Source organism: Kogia breviceps, chromosome 18 (assembly GCF_026419965.1).
Source record: "Kogia breviceps isolate mKogBre1 chromosome 18, mKogBre1 haplotype 1, whole genome shotgun sequence".
Taxonomy (NCBI): Eukaryota; Metazoa; Chordata; class Mammalia; order Artiodactyla; family Physeteridae; genus Kogia; species Kogia breviceps.
This window is the reverse complement of record NC_081327.1, coordinates 31,489,044-31,508,311: the sequence shown is the minus strand read 5'-3', so window position 1 is coordinate 31,508,311 and position 19,268 is coordinate 31,489,044. Positions and strand designations below refer to the sequence as shown.

Sequence of the window (19,268 nt, the reverse complement as noted above, 5' to 3'; positions counted from 1 at the left end):
TTTCTAGGTTCTCTCTTTGTTAGAGGTGGTGACAACAGGACCAGGCCTGATCGGCCATTGGCTCCCACCAAACTGGTGTAAGTGCTTGGTGGTATAAATGGGCACAGCACAGCTGCTTTCATGGCTGCTTTCCCTGCAGGCCCAAGACTCTGGAAGAGTCTAACAGGAGCCTAGCTCAGTCTGGGACAGGAGTCAACTGTGAACCCACTCCCATCTAGGCAAGTATGGGCTGCCAGCCAGAGCAAAACCAGTTTGTGAGGCACTGTTGCAGGCTACGGAGCCAGTTGGTCTAGGCTGGGCTGGGTGGAGGGGTCACAGCTCCCAAGGCCAGGGTACCTCTCTCTCACCCAAGCACAGTAAAGCTGCCTAGGGTGTGGAGCTAAGAGCCCGGACCCGCCTTGACAGGGAGGAACACCCCTGGCACTGGCCAATGTCCACTCAGGCTCGGAGAATCTGTCGCAGTCCATGCAGATACGAAGCTAGAAACCTTCACATCCCTCGTTGTATAGTTGTTGAGGCCCAGAGGGGGACAAGAAGTGAAACAAACTGAGGTCCAAGGCTTTCTGTTCTGCCCAGGTAGGAGCAGCTGAAGAAAAGGGGGAGGAGGAAGAGGAGGAAGATGAGATGGAGGAGGGGGAGGGCCAGGGGGAGGGGACAAGTGGGAGGAGGAAGGGGGGAGAAATAGGGAGGAAGGAAGGGGGAGAGGGGAGAGGCAAGAGGCAAGTCCTGGGAAGCCCCACACTTCATAAAGGACAGGACCTGGGTTGGGCCAGGTATTTGGGGGTAAAGACCCTTGTTCTCTTGGCCCCGGACTGTGCTTCAAAGAAGCATTTAGAAGGCAAGGGCTTTGGGATCAGATGATCCTGACTCTGCCACTATCTCTGTGTGATTTGGGCGGCTTCCCTGCCTCTCTGAGTTCACACTTACTCTGAGATAGGCACTGTTTTAAGTGCTTTGTATGACTAATTCAGGAAATCATGACAACAAACCCAGGTGTAAGCAAAATACCATTATCGTGGTCCATTTTATGGATGGGGAAACTGATGCATGCAGAAGTTAAGGGATTTTCTGAGGATCACCAGCCAGGAAGTGGGGGAGCCTGGATTTGCCCCAGCCAGCTGGCTCTGGAGTCTGAGCTCCTGATCACCAGACCACACCACCTCCCTCCATCCCCACTTCGTGGAATGCTGTGAGAATTGAGTTTGTGCCCTTAAAGGTGCCGGTTCAGAGCCTGGCACGAAACCGGTGCCAAAACACAGATATAACACTGCTTTTCTTTATTTAGCCCTTGGGAACGTCCCCTACCTTCTAGTGGCCCAGCTTTCCCTCCCATAAAATTGGAATGGTCACCCCACCTATCTCATCAGGGTGTTAAGAACTGAGTTTAGATTCAATTCAGACACAGGAGCCAGGCTTTTAGGTTGGTGGGACCTGGAGACAAACATGACGCCACCTCTTATGAGGGGTGTCACTTTGGGCAAGTGACTTAACCTCTCTGAGCCTCAGCTTCCCCTTCTGTAGAATGGGATGCTAAAGCCACCTCATCAAATCACTCCTTGGGGGAGTTCATAAAACTAAGGACTTTCAGAGTGCCTGGCACACAGAAACCATTGGTGTTTGTTATTCAGCCCTGATGTGTGCCTGGCACTGTGGTGGGACAGTGTTGGTGGGGGAGCATAGGCAAATAAGCCAAAGTCTTTGCCCCAAGGAACCCCAGCTCAATGGGAGGGAGAAGATGCAAGTCCTACCAGATATTCGAAGGCTGCAGGTCTTAGGGAGGGCGAGAAGCCTTTGTTCTTGTCTGGGAATCAAGGAAGGCAGGAATGAGAGACGATATTTCAATCAGAAGATGGACAGAGGGCTTCCCTGGTGACGCAGTGGTTGAGAGTCCTCCAGCCAATGCAGGGGACACGGGTTCGATCCCTGGTCTGGGAGGATCCCACATGCTGTGAAGCAACTAAGCCCGTGCGCCACAACTACTGAGCCTGCTCTCTAGAGCCAACGAGCCACAGCTACTGAGCCTGCGTGCCGCAACTACTGAAGCCTGTGTGCCTATAGCCCATGCTCTGCAGCAAGAGAAGTCGCCACAATGAGAAACATGTACACCGCTTGCTGCAACTAGAGAAAGCCTGCGTGCAGCAACAAAGACCCAACACGGCCAAAAATAAATAAATAAAATAAATTTATTTGAAAAAAAAAAGATGGGCAGAATTTTGCTTTTTTTTTTACATTATTGTTTTGAAAAATCTGTAAACAATAAAGAAGAAATGAAACAAAGAGCTTTCCTATCTCTACCACCAAGATTCAATGATTAGCATTTTTTCATATTTGCTTCATCTTTTTTTTTGCTAAGCCATCTCAGAGTAAATTATGGATGCCTTATACTTTGCCCCTTGAATTCTTCAGTATGTACCTCCATTGTATAGACATTGTCTTACATAAATAGAATGCTATTATCCCACCTAACAAAACTAACAATGATTCCTATATGTCTTATAATATTTAGTTAATATTTAAATTTCTCCAATTATCCCAAAATGTATTTTAAGTTTCTTCTCCTTCCCTCCCTTTTTCTCTCTCCTCCTTCTTTCCTATCTATCTATCTACCTATTTATCTATCCATACATATCTATCTATCTATCTATCTATCTATTGAACTAGGGTCCAATCTAGGTTCATGCATTGCTTATGGTTATTTCTATTTATTCTACGATAGACCTCCTTTACATTTTTCATGACATTGACTTTCTGAAGAGTCAGGACCATTGTCTCACATGCTGTTCTCATTCTTACTTTATTGAATTATTTCCTTGTGATGTCATCTAATTTGTTCCTTTACCTTATGTATTTCCTGTAAACTGGAAGTTAGATCTAGAGGCCCGATTAGATCTTGGCTACAAATCCTTGGTAAGAATCCATTATGAGTAATATTTTGTACACCAATCACATCCACAACGATGGACAGGTTATTCCACTATTCTTTTTTTTTTTTTTTTTTTTTTTTTGCGGTACGCGGGCCTCTCACTGTTGTGGCCTCTCCCGTTGCGGAGCACAGGCTCCGGACGCACAGGCTCAGTGGCCATGGCTCACGGGCCCAGCCGCTCCGCGGCATGTGGGATCTTCCGGGACCGGGGCACGAACCCGTGTCCCCTGCATCGGCAGGCGGACTCTCAACCACTGCACCACCAGGGAAGCCCTATTCCACTATTCTTGAGAGATTGATGGCCGACCGCTAGATCTCTCCACTGCCGAAGTGTTATTCCCTTTGTGATTCACAAGTAACTTGCCATATGCAGACAGGCAGGATTTTGACCAACCATTCCAGGCAGAGGGAAAACTTAACCAAGGTGGAAAGCACAGGACCTATGCAGGGGTTGGGGAACGGTCCAATGCCATTGGTTCTGAGGAAGGAGTGGGCCGGGAGGCTGCAGCTGGACACTTTGAAGCTGGAGTGAGGAAAGAGAATGCTGTTCAGGGGCAAAGGGGAGCTGGGGATCTTCTGAGCTGAGGAATAACTAGAGCAGCGCTGGGCAGCCAGCAGGTAGGTTCTCTCAGAGTCGGTGAGATGGTAGGGAAGGGGGTCTTCCCACCCATACCTCTGCAGGCCCACAGATGGCTGGGGCCCTGCATGGGTGTCCCAGAGAGCAGGGAGCCTGTGTCGTTCTTGTGGAACATGAGAGACTCGCCCAGCATTGGAAGCAGAACAGACACAGCACGGGGATCAGGGTGGGGAGGCCTGGGCACCCCTGTGGGGTCCCAGGATGGTAGGAGGAATGTGGTGGTCAGTGCGGTGGTCATCTCCAGGGCCCCTTGGGAACAGCCTTCCCTGCCCCAGCCCGTCCTCCTGCCCAGCTCACCTTTTCTGACCAGTAAAGAGGGTTACCCCCATGCACTGGGCATTTCCTCTCTCTGTGCACATGTCTGGCCACACCCTCTTTTTTAGTGTGGTAAAATATACATCACGTAAAACTTAACATTTTAACCAATTCTAAGTGTTCAGTTCAGTGGCACTAAGTACATTCACATTGCTGTGCAACCATCGCCACAATCCATCTCCAGAACTTTCTCATCTTGCAAAACTGAAACTCTGGACCCTTTAAACAATAACTCCCATTTCCTCCTGTCCCAGCTCCTGGAAACCACCATTCTGCTTTCTGTTTGTATGCATTTGACTCCTCTAAGAATCATACGGTGTTTGTCTTTTTGTGACTGGCTTATTTCACTTACCACGATGTCTTCAAAGTTCATCCATGTTGTAGCAGGTGTCAAAATTTCCTTCCTTGTAAGGCGGAATTATATTCCATTGTATGGATAGACCACATTTTGCTTATGCATCCATCCATCGATGGACACTTGGGTTGTTTCCACCTTCTGGCTATTTCAGAAAATGCTGCAATGAATACGGGTGTACAAATATCTGCTCCTGTCCCTGCTTTCAATTCTTTTGTGTGTATGCCCAGAGGTGGGATTTCTGGATATGGTAGTTCTATGTTTAATTTTTTGAGAAACAGTCACACTGTTTTCTACAGCGACTGTACCATTGTACATTCCCATCACCAATGCACAGGGTTCCAATTTCCCTACACCTTCACCAACCTTGTGTTGTTTTTTTTTTTTTGATAATAGCCATTTTAATGAGTGTGAAGTGGTATCTCATTGTGGTTTTGATTTGCATTTCCCTAACGATTAGTGTTGTTAAGCATCTTTTCATGTGTTGGGTAGGAAGAAATTTTCCTCTACACTTCTAGGTTCTCCTGGCTGGTTTAACAATTAAACTGACATGAGACAGATTAACAGAAGAAAATCAAACAAAAGTTTAATAACTTGTATATATGGGAGAGGCCCAGGAAATCTGAGTAACTTGCCAAAATGGCTGAAAGCTTCACGTTACATACCATCTTCAGCTAAAGACAAGAGGTCTTTGGGGGTCGTGGTTTGGGACTTCAAAGGGGAGGAAGACGATCCACAGGGAGATAGAAAAGCAAATGTTTGGTAAATAAATGTTTGCTGGGTTGTGCAGAGACAGTGGGTCACAGAGTGGACCCTGATCTCTAGATGTTGCCCGGTCCTCCTCACCACAGTTAGCCCCATATTCTTTGCAGATACCTCTGGCGATAGCTCTGTAACTGTGACCAGTCCTTTATCTAAATTCTTTCAGGCAGTTAAGGTGGAAGTAACAAGGAAAACTTCCCGAGTCTTCTGTTTCTTAAAAATAATCAGCCTAGGGCTTCCCTGGTGGCGCAGTGGTTGGGAGTCCGCCTGCCGATGCAGGAGACACGGGTTCGTGCCCTGGTCCGGGAAGATCCCACATGCCGCGGAGCGACTAGGCCCGTGAGCCATGGCCGCTGGGCCTGCGCGTCCGGAGCCTGTGCTCCGCAACGGGAGAGGCCACAACAGTGAGAGGCCCGCATACCGCAAAAAAAAAAAAAAAAAAAAAATCAGCCTAAATTAGTCCTCATGCCAAAGAGACACATTCTGGGGTGGCAATTATTGCTCGCCTACAATGTGCTTGTTAGCCAGTCGAATATGTTCTTTGGAGAACTGTCCATCCAAGTCTTTGCTCATTTTGTTATTGGGCTGTCTGTACATTCTTACGAGATTCTCACAACTACATGCACCATGTGCTTTTATTGCCCCCTATTCACAGAGGGAGAAATTGAGGCTCAGAGGGACCAAGTAACTTGTTCCAGACACGCAGCCAGTGAGAGTTCCTATATCTGTCTGAATCCGTGACCTGTGCCCTTCACCATGCTTCCCCATGCCTCCCAGACAATGTTCTAGGTGTCTGTAGCTTCAACCCTGGAAATCCCACTGTGAGAACCAGATCCAAAAGGGAACAAAGGCCACTTGTGCCAAGATGTCCATGGAACGGTATGCACACCGAGGAAATAATGAAGATACGCCAAGGGCAGAGGAGCCCTTTTTTGTTGTTGTTTTGGCAGCGTGAGACGTGCCCAGGAACTGCAGGGAAGCAGGCCCATTGAGGGTCCAGGGAAGTTAGCGCCAGATGAACTCAGTTTGGAGTGCTCCCCAAACACGCTCCCTCTTCCTCCTGGACACACAGCTTGGCTGTACTTCCCAGCATCCCTTGCTGTCAGGGTGGTCATGTGACTAAGTTCTGCCAATGGCACATGGGCAGAAGTGATGAGCCCCTCTTCCTGGCCCAGCTCATAAAAAAATCTTCCCACAGCCTCTATTCTCTTTTCTCATCTGCTGGATGATGGGGAGGAGACCTGGTCCTGGAGGTGGGCAGGGCCATGAGAAGGAAGCAGCCTGGGTCCTTGAATGACCACATGGATGGAAGTTCGCCCACAGACCAGGAATGCCTGATAAGACTTCGTGTGAGAAGAAAAAAACTTCTATGGAGTTGAGCCACTGAGATTTGGGGGGCTGTTTTTTGCAAGAAGTAGCATTTCCTGACTGATATACTCTCCTCTGCCTCTGTGTCCACCCTTGAAGTGGGAAGGTTGAGATTGGGTTATTGAATGAATGGATGAATATGCTGCTCAAAGATCTAGACTTGAGGACTGAATGAATCATTTCATCAGCTCCTCCTGACAAGTGGTCCCAGGGTGGACAAATGTCTGGGGTTCCCAGCTGGCACCTGCTCAGCTACTTCCCAGGTCCTCATGTCTAGCTGGGATTCCCCACCTTCTCACAGGGTGACCTTGGGCAAGCCAGCTCACATATCAATGTCAAGGGCTTCCCCACTGGGAGAGAGGGGCCATGGGTCCCCTGCCCCACCTCACAGGAACAGCACATGCCAAGGAACAAAACAGACATTGTTGTAGAGGATTTATTTTTCAGAAGGCTTGAGGGGCAAGAGCAAGGGCAGGACAGGAGCGGAGGGAGATCCCAGCACAATTGAAGGCCCTGTGCATGGCCAGTGGGCAGGTTAACACTTCCGGCGCCTACAGTAGGCAAATGACCTTGGGCTCCCGGGGGGACACAAGCCCTGGAAGACACTGAGTTTCATGGCCGGCAAAGCCACATTTTCTGTGACTTGGATCTGAGCCCCACAGCAATCCCATAAGGTAGGCATTCTCATTCTCAGGTGAGGCTCAGAGAGGTTAGATGGTCTCCTCAGGGTCACACAGCAACAACCACCCTGCCATACTATACCAGGCTCCCTCGGAAAGGAACAAGCACAGATACCTGGGGAACCTGTGGTCTTCAAAGAGGTGTAGATAAGTCCTAAGTCCCAGTCCTTAGCCTGGCCCCAGCCACCTGAGAACAACCTCCATCCAAGGCTCTTTCACTTAACTATACCCCACACATTCACTCCAAGGACCAGGAAATCTCTGCCTTGTCCCGCTCCCACACATTTCTTAAAATTCTTCCAGTGATCCATTTGGCCTCTTAAGCATTTGCCCTCTTTTCTTATACACATATAACTAGAGCTCATAATACCAAGCCAAGGGTACTCATTCACTCCATAGCAGGAATTCGGTTGTCAGCTATTTGGGGAAGGAGGAAGAGGAAATTCGGGACTCTGAAGAGGTCAGGCCTGGATGCAGTAAAAAAAAAAAACAAGGGAGGCAAGAAGGGTAAAGAGGTAACATGGGGAAGAAAGGTGACTCTGAGTAAATCTGAGGCTTCATAATGAACCCTGCCAGCCCTTCTCTAGATGACCTTGAGTCTCTGTATTGATGTGTGAGAGCCCTTGAGAGGTGGGAGACGGACATTACTTTTATTGATTCAATCTGCAGCCTCTTATTGAGCCCTGATTCTGAGCCAGGCCCTGTGCTCTGTGCCAGAGGCCGGGAGACAAAAGTAACTCAGGTGTGGATATTGGTCCAGCTGGTGGGGCTGGAGGACAAGCTCCCAGTTCCCAAGAATTCTGGGCAGACTGTGATCAGGGCTGTTAAAAGGGGGCAGAGGGCCAGGGGAAGTCTAAAAAATGACTCTCAATCACTGGCTGCTTAGGTTGAGTGATGCTCTGGAGGACTGGTGGGGTTGGACATGTGCAGAGGATGGGAAGACATTCTGGGTGTCAGGAGCAGCTCGGGAAAAGAGCCAGAAGTGGAAATGTATGACATGGGTTGGGAGAACAGGGAGCCGGAGTCCAACATGCATGAAGGGAAATGAGGCAGGGCTGGAGGCAAAGGATAAGACCCAGATCTGGAGGGCAGGGATGCCAGGCTCAGGAGCTCTGACCTCAGCCTAGGGCAAAGGGGAGCCATGGAAGGATTTTGAGCAGGGGAGTGATTGACCAGGACCCAGTGGACCCTCTGGCTTTGGTGGGGCAGAGGATGGGTTGGAAGGGCAAGTGGGGAGATGAGAGTGACAGTTGGAGGCTTGACTGGGAGTGACAACTGCAGACATCAAGATCAGGGGCCGCCGAGAGGGTTGTTGGCACAGGCTTTGTCGGGGAGCAGCTGTAACAGCAGGGAGGTGGGGCTCCATGAGCCTTCCTGGAGGAGCCAAGGTCACGGTCATCAGGGCAGGGCCTGCCTCATTGGTCCAGCCTCTGGAGAACTTTCTTCACCCAGGGCAGTCTGGGATCAGCACAGATCTCTCGGTCCCTCACGGTTAGCAAGCTGGAAGGTGGAGACACCAGGGAGACAAGGAGGCCCCATTAGCATGCAGCAAGGATGCCACAGCCCCGCTGCAGAACCTTAACAATTATGAGTCACTTGCTGTAGGCAAACACATTTCAGGTCAGGCCATGTAATAGAATGCCCAGGAGTCCCATAATCTTTGCTGACATTGCCTTGGGAGAGAGTATTGGGTAGTGGCCAAGAGCATGAACTTTGGAGCCAGCCTATCTGGATTAGAATTCTAGCTCTGCCACACGTTAGCAAGTCCCTTAACTTCTCTGAACCTCAGTTTCCACATCTGTAAAATGGGTATGATAATTCTGGTCCAACCTCATGGGAATTTGATGAAGATTTGATGAGTTAATATAAACTGGAGTGCTCAGAACAGTGCACAGCAGACAGTAGGTGATATATAATTGTGCCAGGACCTGGCCTGAACTTTTAACGTTGATTTCCTTAATAAATCCTTACAACAACCCTATGAGCCTCCAATATTCCATATACTTCATAGCTGAAGAAAGTGAGGCCCAATGGGGTAGAGCAACTTGCCTAAGGGCCGGAGCTGGTAAGACCTGACTCATCATGCTTGCTGTGAACGAGCATCCCCACCCAGGCCCCTCTGAGAGACCTGAGCACAGAGAGGAGAGGTGAACAATAGCCCAAGACCACATGGCAGTAGTGGGCTAAGGCTTCCACTTTTGCCAGAGCTGCAACAAACACCCCTGATCTGCACACACACACACACACACACACACGCACACATGCACACCCCCAGATGACCAATGAACAGAAAGAACAAAGAAGGCAGCAAAGCAGTGTTGATCTTGGCCACGTGGACAGCCTGCCCTGGCTGCTTTGTGACACTGGACAAGGCTCAGACCCTCTCTGAGCTTTGATCTTCTCATTCATTGAGTCACATTCTTTCTAGAATCCCTTCTGGCTCAAGATCCAATAATCACATGTGTACCACCTCTCATTGAGTAGTACACCTCCCACTTAGTATTATTGTGCCCTGTGATGCTTGAGAGGCCCCATAACTCGCTGTGCACATTTATGCACCTGTAAAAAGGGGATTGTAACAGTACCTATTACATAGGGTTGCTTGAAGGATTAAATGAGTTAATGTTTATGAAGCGTTTATAACAGTGCCTAGCACTTAACAAGCACTCTCTACATGTTTGATTAAAAAAATAAATGAAAGTGATCACTCCCGCTATACTGATGGGGAAACTGGGGCCCAGTATTGAAGTGACCAGAACTGTGGCAGGCCTTCCCGTTTCAGCCTTCTTGTATTTTACCCACAGACCCCTCTGAGGGACGGAAGATGAGTGAGAAGGGGGAAGATGAGAAGATGACAGGGCCCCAAAGAGGGTCATAAGTCCCCAAGCTCAAACACCCCCCACTCTGTGGTTTGGCAGCCAGAGGGGCTGCCCCAGAAAGGACGGGTCCGGTCACCCAGCCAGGGGCAGGGGAAGGGGCGGGGCAGGGGCGGGGCAGGCTCCAGGCCGAGGAAAAGGAAGCAAAGAAGCTGAGAGAAAGCAGCAAAGGAGAATAAGAACCTTAGGAGAAAGCCCTAAACAAGGACCCAGGAGTCCTGGTTCCAGCCTGGGCAAACTTGAGGAAAGTCACTTTTTCTCCCCTCATCCCGCCCTGAGCCTGATTCTCCATCTGTAAAATGGAAAGAATAGCACCTTCCTGTAGGCTCACTGTGAGAATTAAACAGTCATGCTCAGAACAGTGCCTGACCCTGAGGAAGCACTTAGTGTCAGCTCTTAATACGCTCCTGGTAAGAATAGGCTGCATCAAATAACTGACTCCCAGGGCACTGGGGATCCAAGATGCTTCTGATGGGAGCATCTTTGCTGACTCAGTGGAACCCGGCATGCTGCCTTGTACCCTGAAGCCGACACTCTACGGCAACTGTGCACTACCTATCTGCCTTGCCGGCGTGGAGCAACACCCTCTGCATCCTCAGAACCTGGCACATAAGAGGTGCCTGATAATATCTGTTGAATGATAACATGATTTTTTTCTTGGTACACCCAAGCCTCAGCTGAGCCATCTAGTTCAGCCAAGTGCTCCCAGCTGACATCTGGATGCTCCGCTGCATTCCCCCATCCCTGGGTGCACCTGGAGCCTCCCAGGCCACACCCGTCAAGCTCTCCAAGGTCTTGCCTCCCGGGCTTCCTACTCACACCACGCCAGGCCTCCGGCAGGAGTCCGAAGTCCAGTAGTAATATTTCACCAAACGCAGGGGCAGGGCGTAACGGATGTAGTCCCGGCAGCAGACGCTGTCCTGCACGTTGGCACCGTAGGGACCTGGGGGAGAAGGGTGCTCAGAGGAGTCACAGGCTGCTCTCCCTTGGCCCAAACCTCTGACCCAGCTTTTCTGTTCTCATGTGGAAGGTTGGTGTCCAGAGGATTCGGGGCCCTCAAAGTCCCCACTCTTGGGGCCTCTGAGAAGCCACTAAGTACCCAAAGTCTACACTCTGCGTTGGTCAGCTCAAGGGAGAGGGATTCAGAACGACCGAGCATCAACAATGCCCTAAGCTCTAGATGGGACCAGAGATGCTGAACAGGAAGGAGCCTTAGAACCTTGTTATTCATGTTGAGGTCTGTGGACCCACACCATCAGCATCACCTAGGAGCTTGTCAGAAAAGCTCCGTGCCTAGTTCCAGCCCTGCTGAATCAGGTGGACATTTTGAAGAACTTCCCAGGTAATCTGAGAACTTCCCTTCAGCTCACATCTACTCTAATCCCCTTCATGGTGCAAATGGTGAGGCTGAAGTCCAGAGATGAGGGAGGACTTGCCCAGATCACATAGCATGACCCTGGAGAGTCAGGACAGGGGCTCAGGCAGAGTCCAGGCACGGAAGCCCGGGTTCGAGTCCTGCTCTGCCCTGAGTCACTTAACCTCTCTGAGACCTCATTTCCTCCTCAGACCCGGGAGGTAATAATAGTACCTACTCTATGGGGCCTGTAATGCAGGGAAGGCGCTCAGGAACCCCGGTAACTGAGCAGTTATTGTTCCTAGCTCCCTGCCTCCCAGTCCAGTGTTCATTCCCCTACCCATCATAGGGCAGAAGAGTGTACATTGGGATGGAAAGAGAAGTCAGGAACCCAGTGTTGAGGGCAGGTTCGGGAGAAAAATGGGGTGGTGAGAGGGCAGGACTAGTTTTCCAAGGGAATAACTCTTAACCCTGCTCCTGCCTTTACCCACCCCAGCTGGCCTCCTTCAGTGGCTCCTTCTCCGCATCCCAAACCCCTACCCTTGAGTTCTCTGGAGTAGGAGACCCTGGGCCATGCCCACTACAACCCTGAGCCCAGCTGAGATAGATCCTAGACTCCAAGCCTTCAAGACTATCCATTTAACAGATGTATAAACTGAGGTCTAGAGAAGCAATGGGACTAGCCCAAGCGCCAGTGGCAGATTGGCGTCTTCTGCTCTCACTTCAGTGCTCTTTCTACCACATGAGGAAGATACCCCAGTATCTGACCCTGACCTCTGCAGAGAGCCCTCCCTCTTCCCAACCTCACCTGCCTCTGTTGCTTGAAGTATCGTAGCAAGGAGAATGAGGGCAGCCAGGAGTGGGGTCTGCAGGCTGGCCATACTTTTGTCCTGTGTGTCCCAGCTCAGGTGTCTACAATCGCCAAAGGACAGGAAGCCCTGTTATTTAAATGCTTGCTACACCCACAAGCCTCAGACACTCTTAGTCACCGGTGAGCCCAGAATCTCTGACATTCACATTATGAAAGAAGAACTCCCACTTCCTTCAAAGAGAAGGAAATTCTCTGTGGCCAGGAACCACTCAAAGGGGACCCCCACCCTGACCTCTCCCTGGGTCCTAAGAGACTTGCAAAATCCCCCTTGAGCTGGGCCTCTTGGAGGCCTGTGCTCCCTGAGGTCTGCTGGCTGTGTGGCCTTGGCCATGTCACTGGATGTCTCTGGAACTGAGTTTACCCATCTAGAAATGGGGGAGATGGTTTTACAGTCCTACGTATTTACCCCAGTGGTTGTTTGTAAATCAAGTGAGAACATGGACGGAGCCAAACAGCCCCAAACCCTCACCTGGAACTGAGGCCCATATTGATGAAGGGTGACCTTCATCACCGATCTGTCTTCAAAGGGAGAAGCCTATGAACCCATTGGGTTCGTTTCTCTGCCCCATCACCGGTGTCCTCTAGGGCTTCTCACAAAGTCTCACCTTGGGCCAGCTCATGGTCCCCTCAACAGCTGTAAACAGCTCCCACACATTTCCATCTTGCCTGTTCTTTCTTCGCAGCTGTCTCCACGCTTTTCCTCACCCAGCCCCTTCTCAATCTACCGCCGTGTCCCACTGATTCTATTACCTCAGTCTGTCTCGGATCTGTCCACTTATCTCCATCCCCGTTGTCCCTGCCCAATCCAGGCCACCTCCGCCTCAGGCTCAGATGCTGGCGCCTCATTCCCCTCTCCACGCTGCAGTAACCAGAGTGAGTAGCCCAGATTCAAAGCTGCACAAGCCTCTCTCCTGCTTCAAAACCCTGCTGTGGCCCCCTGAACCCATGCTCCTGACTGTGGCCTTCAAGGCCTCCATTCCGGACACGACCCCACCACCCCTGCCCAACTGGTCTCCGTCCCCTGAGGAATCACAACCACAGTCCTCAGAGTTTCTCAAAGAGGTCTGTGGCTTGTCCCTGGCGGTGAATGACCTTGCCACTTCTCTACTGCGTAAACTCCTACTCGTGCATCAAGAGCCATTTGAAATGTCACCCTCTAGGTAAACACACCCCCTCAGGACTCCAAAATTCTCTGAGGTGACCCAAAATTCTCTGAGGCATTACCCAAAGCCAGTCACAGAAGGACAAATACTGCCTGATTACAACTCTGTGGGGTTCCTAGAGGAATCAGATTCATAGAGACAGAAACTAGAATGGTGGCTACCAGGGGCTGGAGGGCGGAGGGAATGGGGAGTTTGTCTTGTGGGGGGTTTTAAAATAAATTTATTTATTTTATTTATTTATTTTTGGCTGCGTTGGGTCTTCATTGTTGCGTGCGGGCTTTCTCTAGTTGAGGTGAGCGGGGGCTACTCTTCGTTGCGGTGCGTGGGCTTCTCATTGCAGTGGCTTCTCTGGTTGCAGAGCACGGGCTCTAGGAGCGCAGGCTTCGGTAGATGTGGCACACGGGCTCAGTAGTTGTGGCTCGTGGGCTCTAGAGCACAGGCTCAGTAGTTGTGGCACGCAGGCTCAGTAGTTGTGGCTCATGGGCCCTAGAGCACAGGCTCTGTAGTTGTGGCATGCGGGCTTAGTAGTTGTGGCACACGGGCTTAGTTGCTCCGCAGCATATAGAATCTTCCCAGACCAGGGCTCGAACCCGTGTCCCCTGCACTGGCAGGCGGATTCTTAACCACTGCGCCACCAGGGAAACCTCCAATATGATTGTATTTAATGCCACTGAACTGTACACTTAAAATTATTAAAATGGTAAATTTTACATTATGTATATATTATCAGTTAAACTACTCTCCGGTCCGATGATCACGATCCTTGGTATTCACCCAAAGGAGTTGGAAACTTATGTCCTCACTAAAGCCTATGTTATAGCAGCTTCATTCACAACTGCCAAAACTTAGGAGCAACCAAGATGTCCTTCAGTAGGTGAACAGATAAAATGTACATTCAGACAATGGAATTATTATTCACTGCTGAAAAGAAAAGAGCTATCAAGCCAGGGGAAGACATGGAGGAACCTTAAATGCATGTTACTAAGTGAGAGAAGGCAATCTGAAAAGGCCACAAACTATATGACTCCAACTATATGACCTTTTGGAAAAGGCAAAGCTATGGAGGCAGTAAAAAGATCAGTGGTTACCAGGGGTTAGAGGGAAGAAAAGATGAGTAGGCAGAGCACAGAGGATTTTTAGGGCAGTGAAAATACTCTGTATAATACCACGATGATGGATACACATCATTACATTTTTGTTCAAACCCATAAACTATACAACACCAAGAGAGAATAAACCATAATATAAACTGTGGACTTCGGGTGATTATGATGTGTCAAAGTAGGTTCATCATTTGTCACAAAGGTACACTCAGGTGGGGGAGGTTAATAGTGAGGGAGGCCCCGCCTGTCTGGGGGCAGGAAGCATGTGGGAAATCTCTGTACCTTCCTCTCAATTTTGCTGTGAACCTAAAACCGCTCTAAAAATTGTCTTGAAAGAAAAAAAAAAAAGAAAGAAAAGGTGTAACGCAGAATCTAATCAAGCCTCTAGTCCTAACTTCCAGTTTACAAGAAATACAGGGGCTAGAGGAAGGTGAGTGATCCTGCAAGAAAACAGACAACTCCAGAAGGTGGGGCCTTCCAGGTCTCCTACAAGACGACTGTCTGGGGATCAATAGTCAAAGTTCTTTTTTAAAAAATGTGGATTAGGGACATTGAAGATTAAAAGAGATTGAAGAGACATAACAGCCAAATATGTGCAATATGTAGATTTTGATTGAATCCTAATTTTGAAAAACAGTTATAAAAGACCTTTTGGGGACAAATGAGGAAATTTAAATATTAGATGATATTAGGGCTTTATTGTTGATTTTCTTAGGTATGATAAAGACTTTAAAGGTGTGTAAGAGAATGTCCTTGTTCTTAAGAGATGCACTTGAAGTATTTAAGGGTGAAGTTCATGATGACCCTACTTTCAAAGAGCTCAGGTTCAGAGGAAATATATGTGTGTGTGTGTGTGTATGTATGTGAGTACATATAGATGTGTGTATATAGAGGGATATATGTGTGTATATATGTGTGTATGTGCATATACGTACGTATATGCATGTATGTATTGCCTATATACGTGCAAGTGTATACGTGAGTATATGCATACATGTATGTGTGTATTGTATACATGTGCGTGTATGCATGCACACTGTGGTGTGTGCTTGTATGTACATGTGTATATGTGTGTGCAAATGTGTTGTACGCATGTACATGTATGTATGTGTATAGGTATTATATCATATCCCAGAGAGAGAAAGGGAAAGACAAAGCAAACATGGCAAGATGTTAACAATGTTGCAGTAAGGTAGTGAATCATGGAACTGCTCTAACAACTTTCCTGAACATTTTAAATGTTTCATAACAAAAACATGGGGAGAGGGGCTTCCCTGGTAGCGCAGTGGTTGAGAGTCCGCCTGCCGATGCAGGGGACGCGGGTTCGTGCCCCGGTCCGGGAAGATCCCACATGCCGCGGAGTGGCTGGGCCCGTGAGCCATGGCCGCTGAGCCTGCGCGTCCGGAGCCTGTGCTCCGCAGCGGGAGAGGCCACAACAGTGAGAGGCCCGCGTACCGCAAAAAAAAAAAAAAAAAACCAAACATGGGGAGAAAAGGGGAAAAAAAATATTTTTTAAATGTGGAAGTCATCTTGTAAAAATAGGCTGTCACTGGAGGACTGTGAGAGACAGAGGACCGATCTGACGGTTCTTCATCTGAACTCGGGGTTTCCTTACACGGGGCCCTCATGGAGGCCCAGGGGCTCCCCCCTGGAGAGCACCTGCGTCCCCAGGGACTCAGCAGGGCCCCAAGGCTTTCCTGCTGGCTCAGCTTCTGCTACCCAGCACCCCATTTCCCTGGGGCTTGGAAAGACGGTGAGCTACACGTGCAGCCGGCAGGCCTTTGCTCCCCCAGGGCCCTTGGCCTCCTTGGTGCAGAGGTACTGTGTTCAAAGAGCCCTGAGTTCCCAGGCAGGGCTCAAGGGACCAGCATGCAAAGAAAGGAAAGGGGAGTTTCTCTACCCGGGCTGAAGGCGGGGAATCACCGGCAGTTGCCAATGAAGGGGATGTTTTCCCTCCTCTTGTCAAGAGGTTGATCATGCCCTATCCTTCTGTCTTTCTACAGCACTGGCAATGCGTGCGAAGCTCGCAGATCAAATCCTCTTTCCTCCAAACTTCCTTCTTCTTTTATTTAAATTAATTTTTGTTTATTAAAAAATATGGAAACAACCCAAGTGTCCATTGATGGATGAATGGAAAAACAGAATGTGATGCACACACACACACACACACACACACACACACACACACACACACACACATTGGAATATTATTCACCTTAAAAAGGAAGAAAATTGTGACATATGCTATAACATGGATGAACCTTGAGGACATTATTCTAAGTGAAATAAGCCAGTCACAAAAAGAAAAATACTGTATGATTCCTAGAGGTATCTGTGAGGTACCTAGAGGTAGTCAAATTCATAGGGATCAAAAGTAGAATGCTGGTTGCCAGGGGCTGGGGGAGGAGGCAATGGGGAGTTATTGCTTGATGGGACAGAGTTTCACTTTGGGAAGATGAAAAAGTTCTGGAGATGGAATGTGGTGATGGTAGCACAACAATGTGAATATAGTTAATGTCGCTGAACTGTACACTTTAAAACAATTTAAATGGTAAAGCTTATGTTATGTATATATTACCTCTATAAAAATACACTTAATTACACGTAAATGTGGATGTATAGAAATGCATAGCTTATATCTGCAAAGATATACAAACAATTCATTACATTAGTTGCCCTTAAGGAGGGAAACGGGGTAGTGGATGGGGGCAGCTGCTCAGAGACTCAGAGGAGGAAAGACTTATTTTCCACCAAATACCTTTTTGAATGATTTGAAATTTTTTTCCATATGCATGACTGACCAATTCAAAAAGATAAAATTTTAAATTCATGCAGCCCAAAAAAGGGTAGACTGAAAAGTAATTTTCTCACCTCTGACCTCCCAGCCACATTTCATTTCCCCTTCTCAGAGGCAAACAAGCTTAATGATTTCTTATTTTTCCTTCAGAAACAGTCTATGCAAGTATGTATATAAAGGCATTCCTTTGAAAGAAATGGGAGAAAGGAAGGAATAAGGGAGGGTTCTTTCCAATGGCCATCTGGTTTTTCACTGTATGGATCTACCAAAATTCATATAGCTGGTCCCCTTATTGATGGATGTTTTGGGTTTTTCCAGTCTTTTGCATTTACATAAAAATGCCAAAATAACCTTCCCTGAGCATACTCGTGAGGGAGAATGCAACTGGTGGATAAATTCCTAGAAGTAGTGTCTGGGCTTTTGCTTCCACTGAGAGGCAAAGAGAAAGCCCCTGCCCTGAACAGCTGTCTCAGAGCTTCCTCTTCTCAGCAAAGGCGAGGGGCCTCAGGAGAGAGCTCCAAGTGGGGCTGTGAGGACCACCCCAGGCTCCTGATTTCTGAGCAGCTAGGAGCCAGGGTTTTCTGGGGGACATCCTGCCATCCATCTACTTGGCAGCAACTCCAAGGTTGTCCCACAAATAGAAGGAAGGATGAGCGCTTCTATCTGAGGGCCTGGGGTGGCAGGCTTACAAACCTGGGCCTTTGTGAGCAAAGAGAATCGGTGAAGAGCCCGGCCAAGAGGCAGCTGAGTCCAGGCCGCCACTTGGGCCAGACAAGTGGAGTGTGAGGCAACAGGGGAATCCTGGGATGGAGAGAGAGGGGTGGGGAGGAAGAAGTAAAAGACTTTGGGGTTAATTGGCCACGATGGCAACCACTACAGTAATAGGAGGAAGAAGAAGAAGGAGGAGGAAGGGGAGATGAAGAAGAAGAAGAAGAAGAAAAGACGACAGCAGCCCATTGGTACTTACTGAGCGCCAGATGTACTGTGTCTTGTGTTTTAAACCAACTATCTCATCATCTTCCCACAGCAACACTTCGAAGGGGCCACCGTCATTATCCTCGTTTTTCAGATAAGGAAACTGAGACTTAGATTCCACAGCCAGTGAGTGGTGGAGCCTGAATCTGTGCTCAGATCTGATGCCAGAGTCCAAGTGAGCAGTAACCACTCATTGTTGCAGCCATAATCAGACTAGGAATAGAGGCACCCTTGAGAGTAACGAGCCCCGTTAGACGGGCTCATTAGATGGACTGAGAGTCCATCTCAGGTGGGTGCAGCCGGGGTTACTGTAAGTCCCCTCAGATGAGGAACCAAGGCTCAGAGAATAGAAGTCATCTGCTGGGACCACACTGGATTTGATCCTAGGTTTCTTGGTTTTGTTTTGCTTTTTGTCCACGCTGCGTGTAGGATCTTAGTTCTCTGACCAGGGATCAAACACACGCCCCCTGCAGTGGAAGCGCAGAGTCTTAACCATTGGACCACCAGGCAAGTCCCTGGTTTTGTTTTTTAATTGAGATATAATTCACATACTATGAAATTCAGCCTTGTAAAGGATATATATAATTCAGTGGTTTTTAATTTATTCACAAGGTGTATATCCATTTCCGCTATCTAAATCCAAAACATTTTCATCACCTCAAAAAGAAACACAGTACCCATTAGCATTCACTTTCCATTTCCCCCTCTCCCCAAACCCTGACAACCACTAGTCTCTGTCTGTCTCTATGAGTTTGCCTTTTGTGGACATTTCATATAGACGGAATCATGCAATAGGCGGCATTTTGTGTCTTTCTTTCACTTAACCTATTTTCAAGGTTCATCCATGTTGTGGCATGTATCAGTACTTCATTCTTTTTTATGACTGAATAATATTTCCTTATGGATACATCATATTCTGTTTATCCATTTATCCACTGATGGCCATTTGAGTTGTTTCTACCTTTTGGCTGTTACGAGTAATGCTGCTATAAACATCTGTGTACAGATTTTTCTGTGAACATATGTTTTCAACTATTTTGAGTATATAAGTAGGAATAGAATTTCTAGGTCATACGGTAATTCTATGTT

The 19,268-nt window shown here is 48.4% G+C and overlaps 1 protein-coding gene across 1 annotated transcript; it reads right to left on the bottom strand.

Annotated features, from left to right (window-relative positions):
- Positions 1-8,455: 8,455 nt before the first annotated feature.
- On the bottom strand, positions 8,456-12,151 carry CCL22 (C-C motif chemokine ligand 22). Its single transcript, XM_059043858.2, has 3 exons — positions 12,079-12,151; positions 10,736-10,859; positions 8,456-8,540 (listed from the first exon to the last, which is right to left on the bottom strand). Exons 1-3 carry the CDS (start codon positions 12,149-12,151, stop codon positions 8,456-8,458), a joined length of 282 nt encoding a protein of 93 aa, XP_058899841.1.
- Positions 12,152-19,268: the final 7,117 nt, after the last annotated feature.

Excerpts from the sequence above, each read along its gene's own strand:
- CCL22 (XM_059043858.2), bottom strand. The coding sequence starts at position 12,151 with ATGGCCAGCCTGCAGACCCCACTCCTGGCTGCCCTCATTCTCCTTGCT. Across the intron at positions 10,860-12,078 it reads ACTTCAAGCAACAGAGGCAG|GTCCCTACGGTGCCAACGTG; the intron begins GTGAGGTTGGGA and ends CTTCTCCCCCAG. Across the intron at positions 8,541-10,735 it reads TGCCGGAGGCCTGGCGTGGT|CTTGCTAACCGTGAGGGACC; the intron begins GTGAGTAGGAAG and ends TCCACCTTCCAG.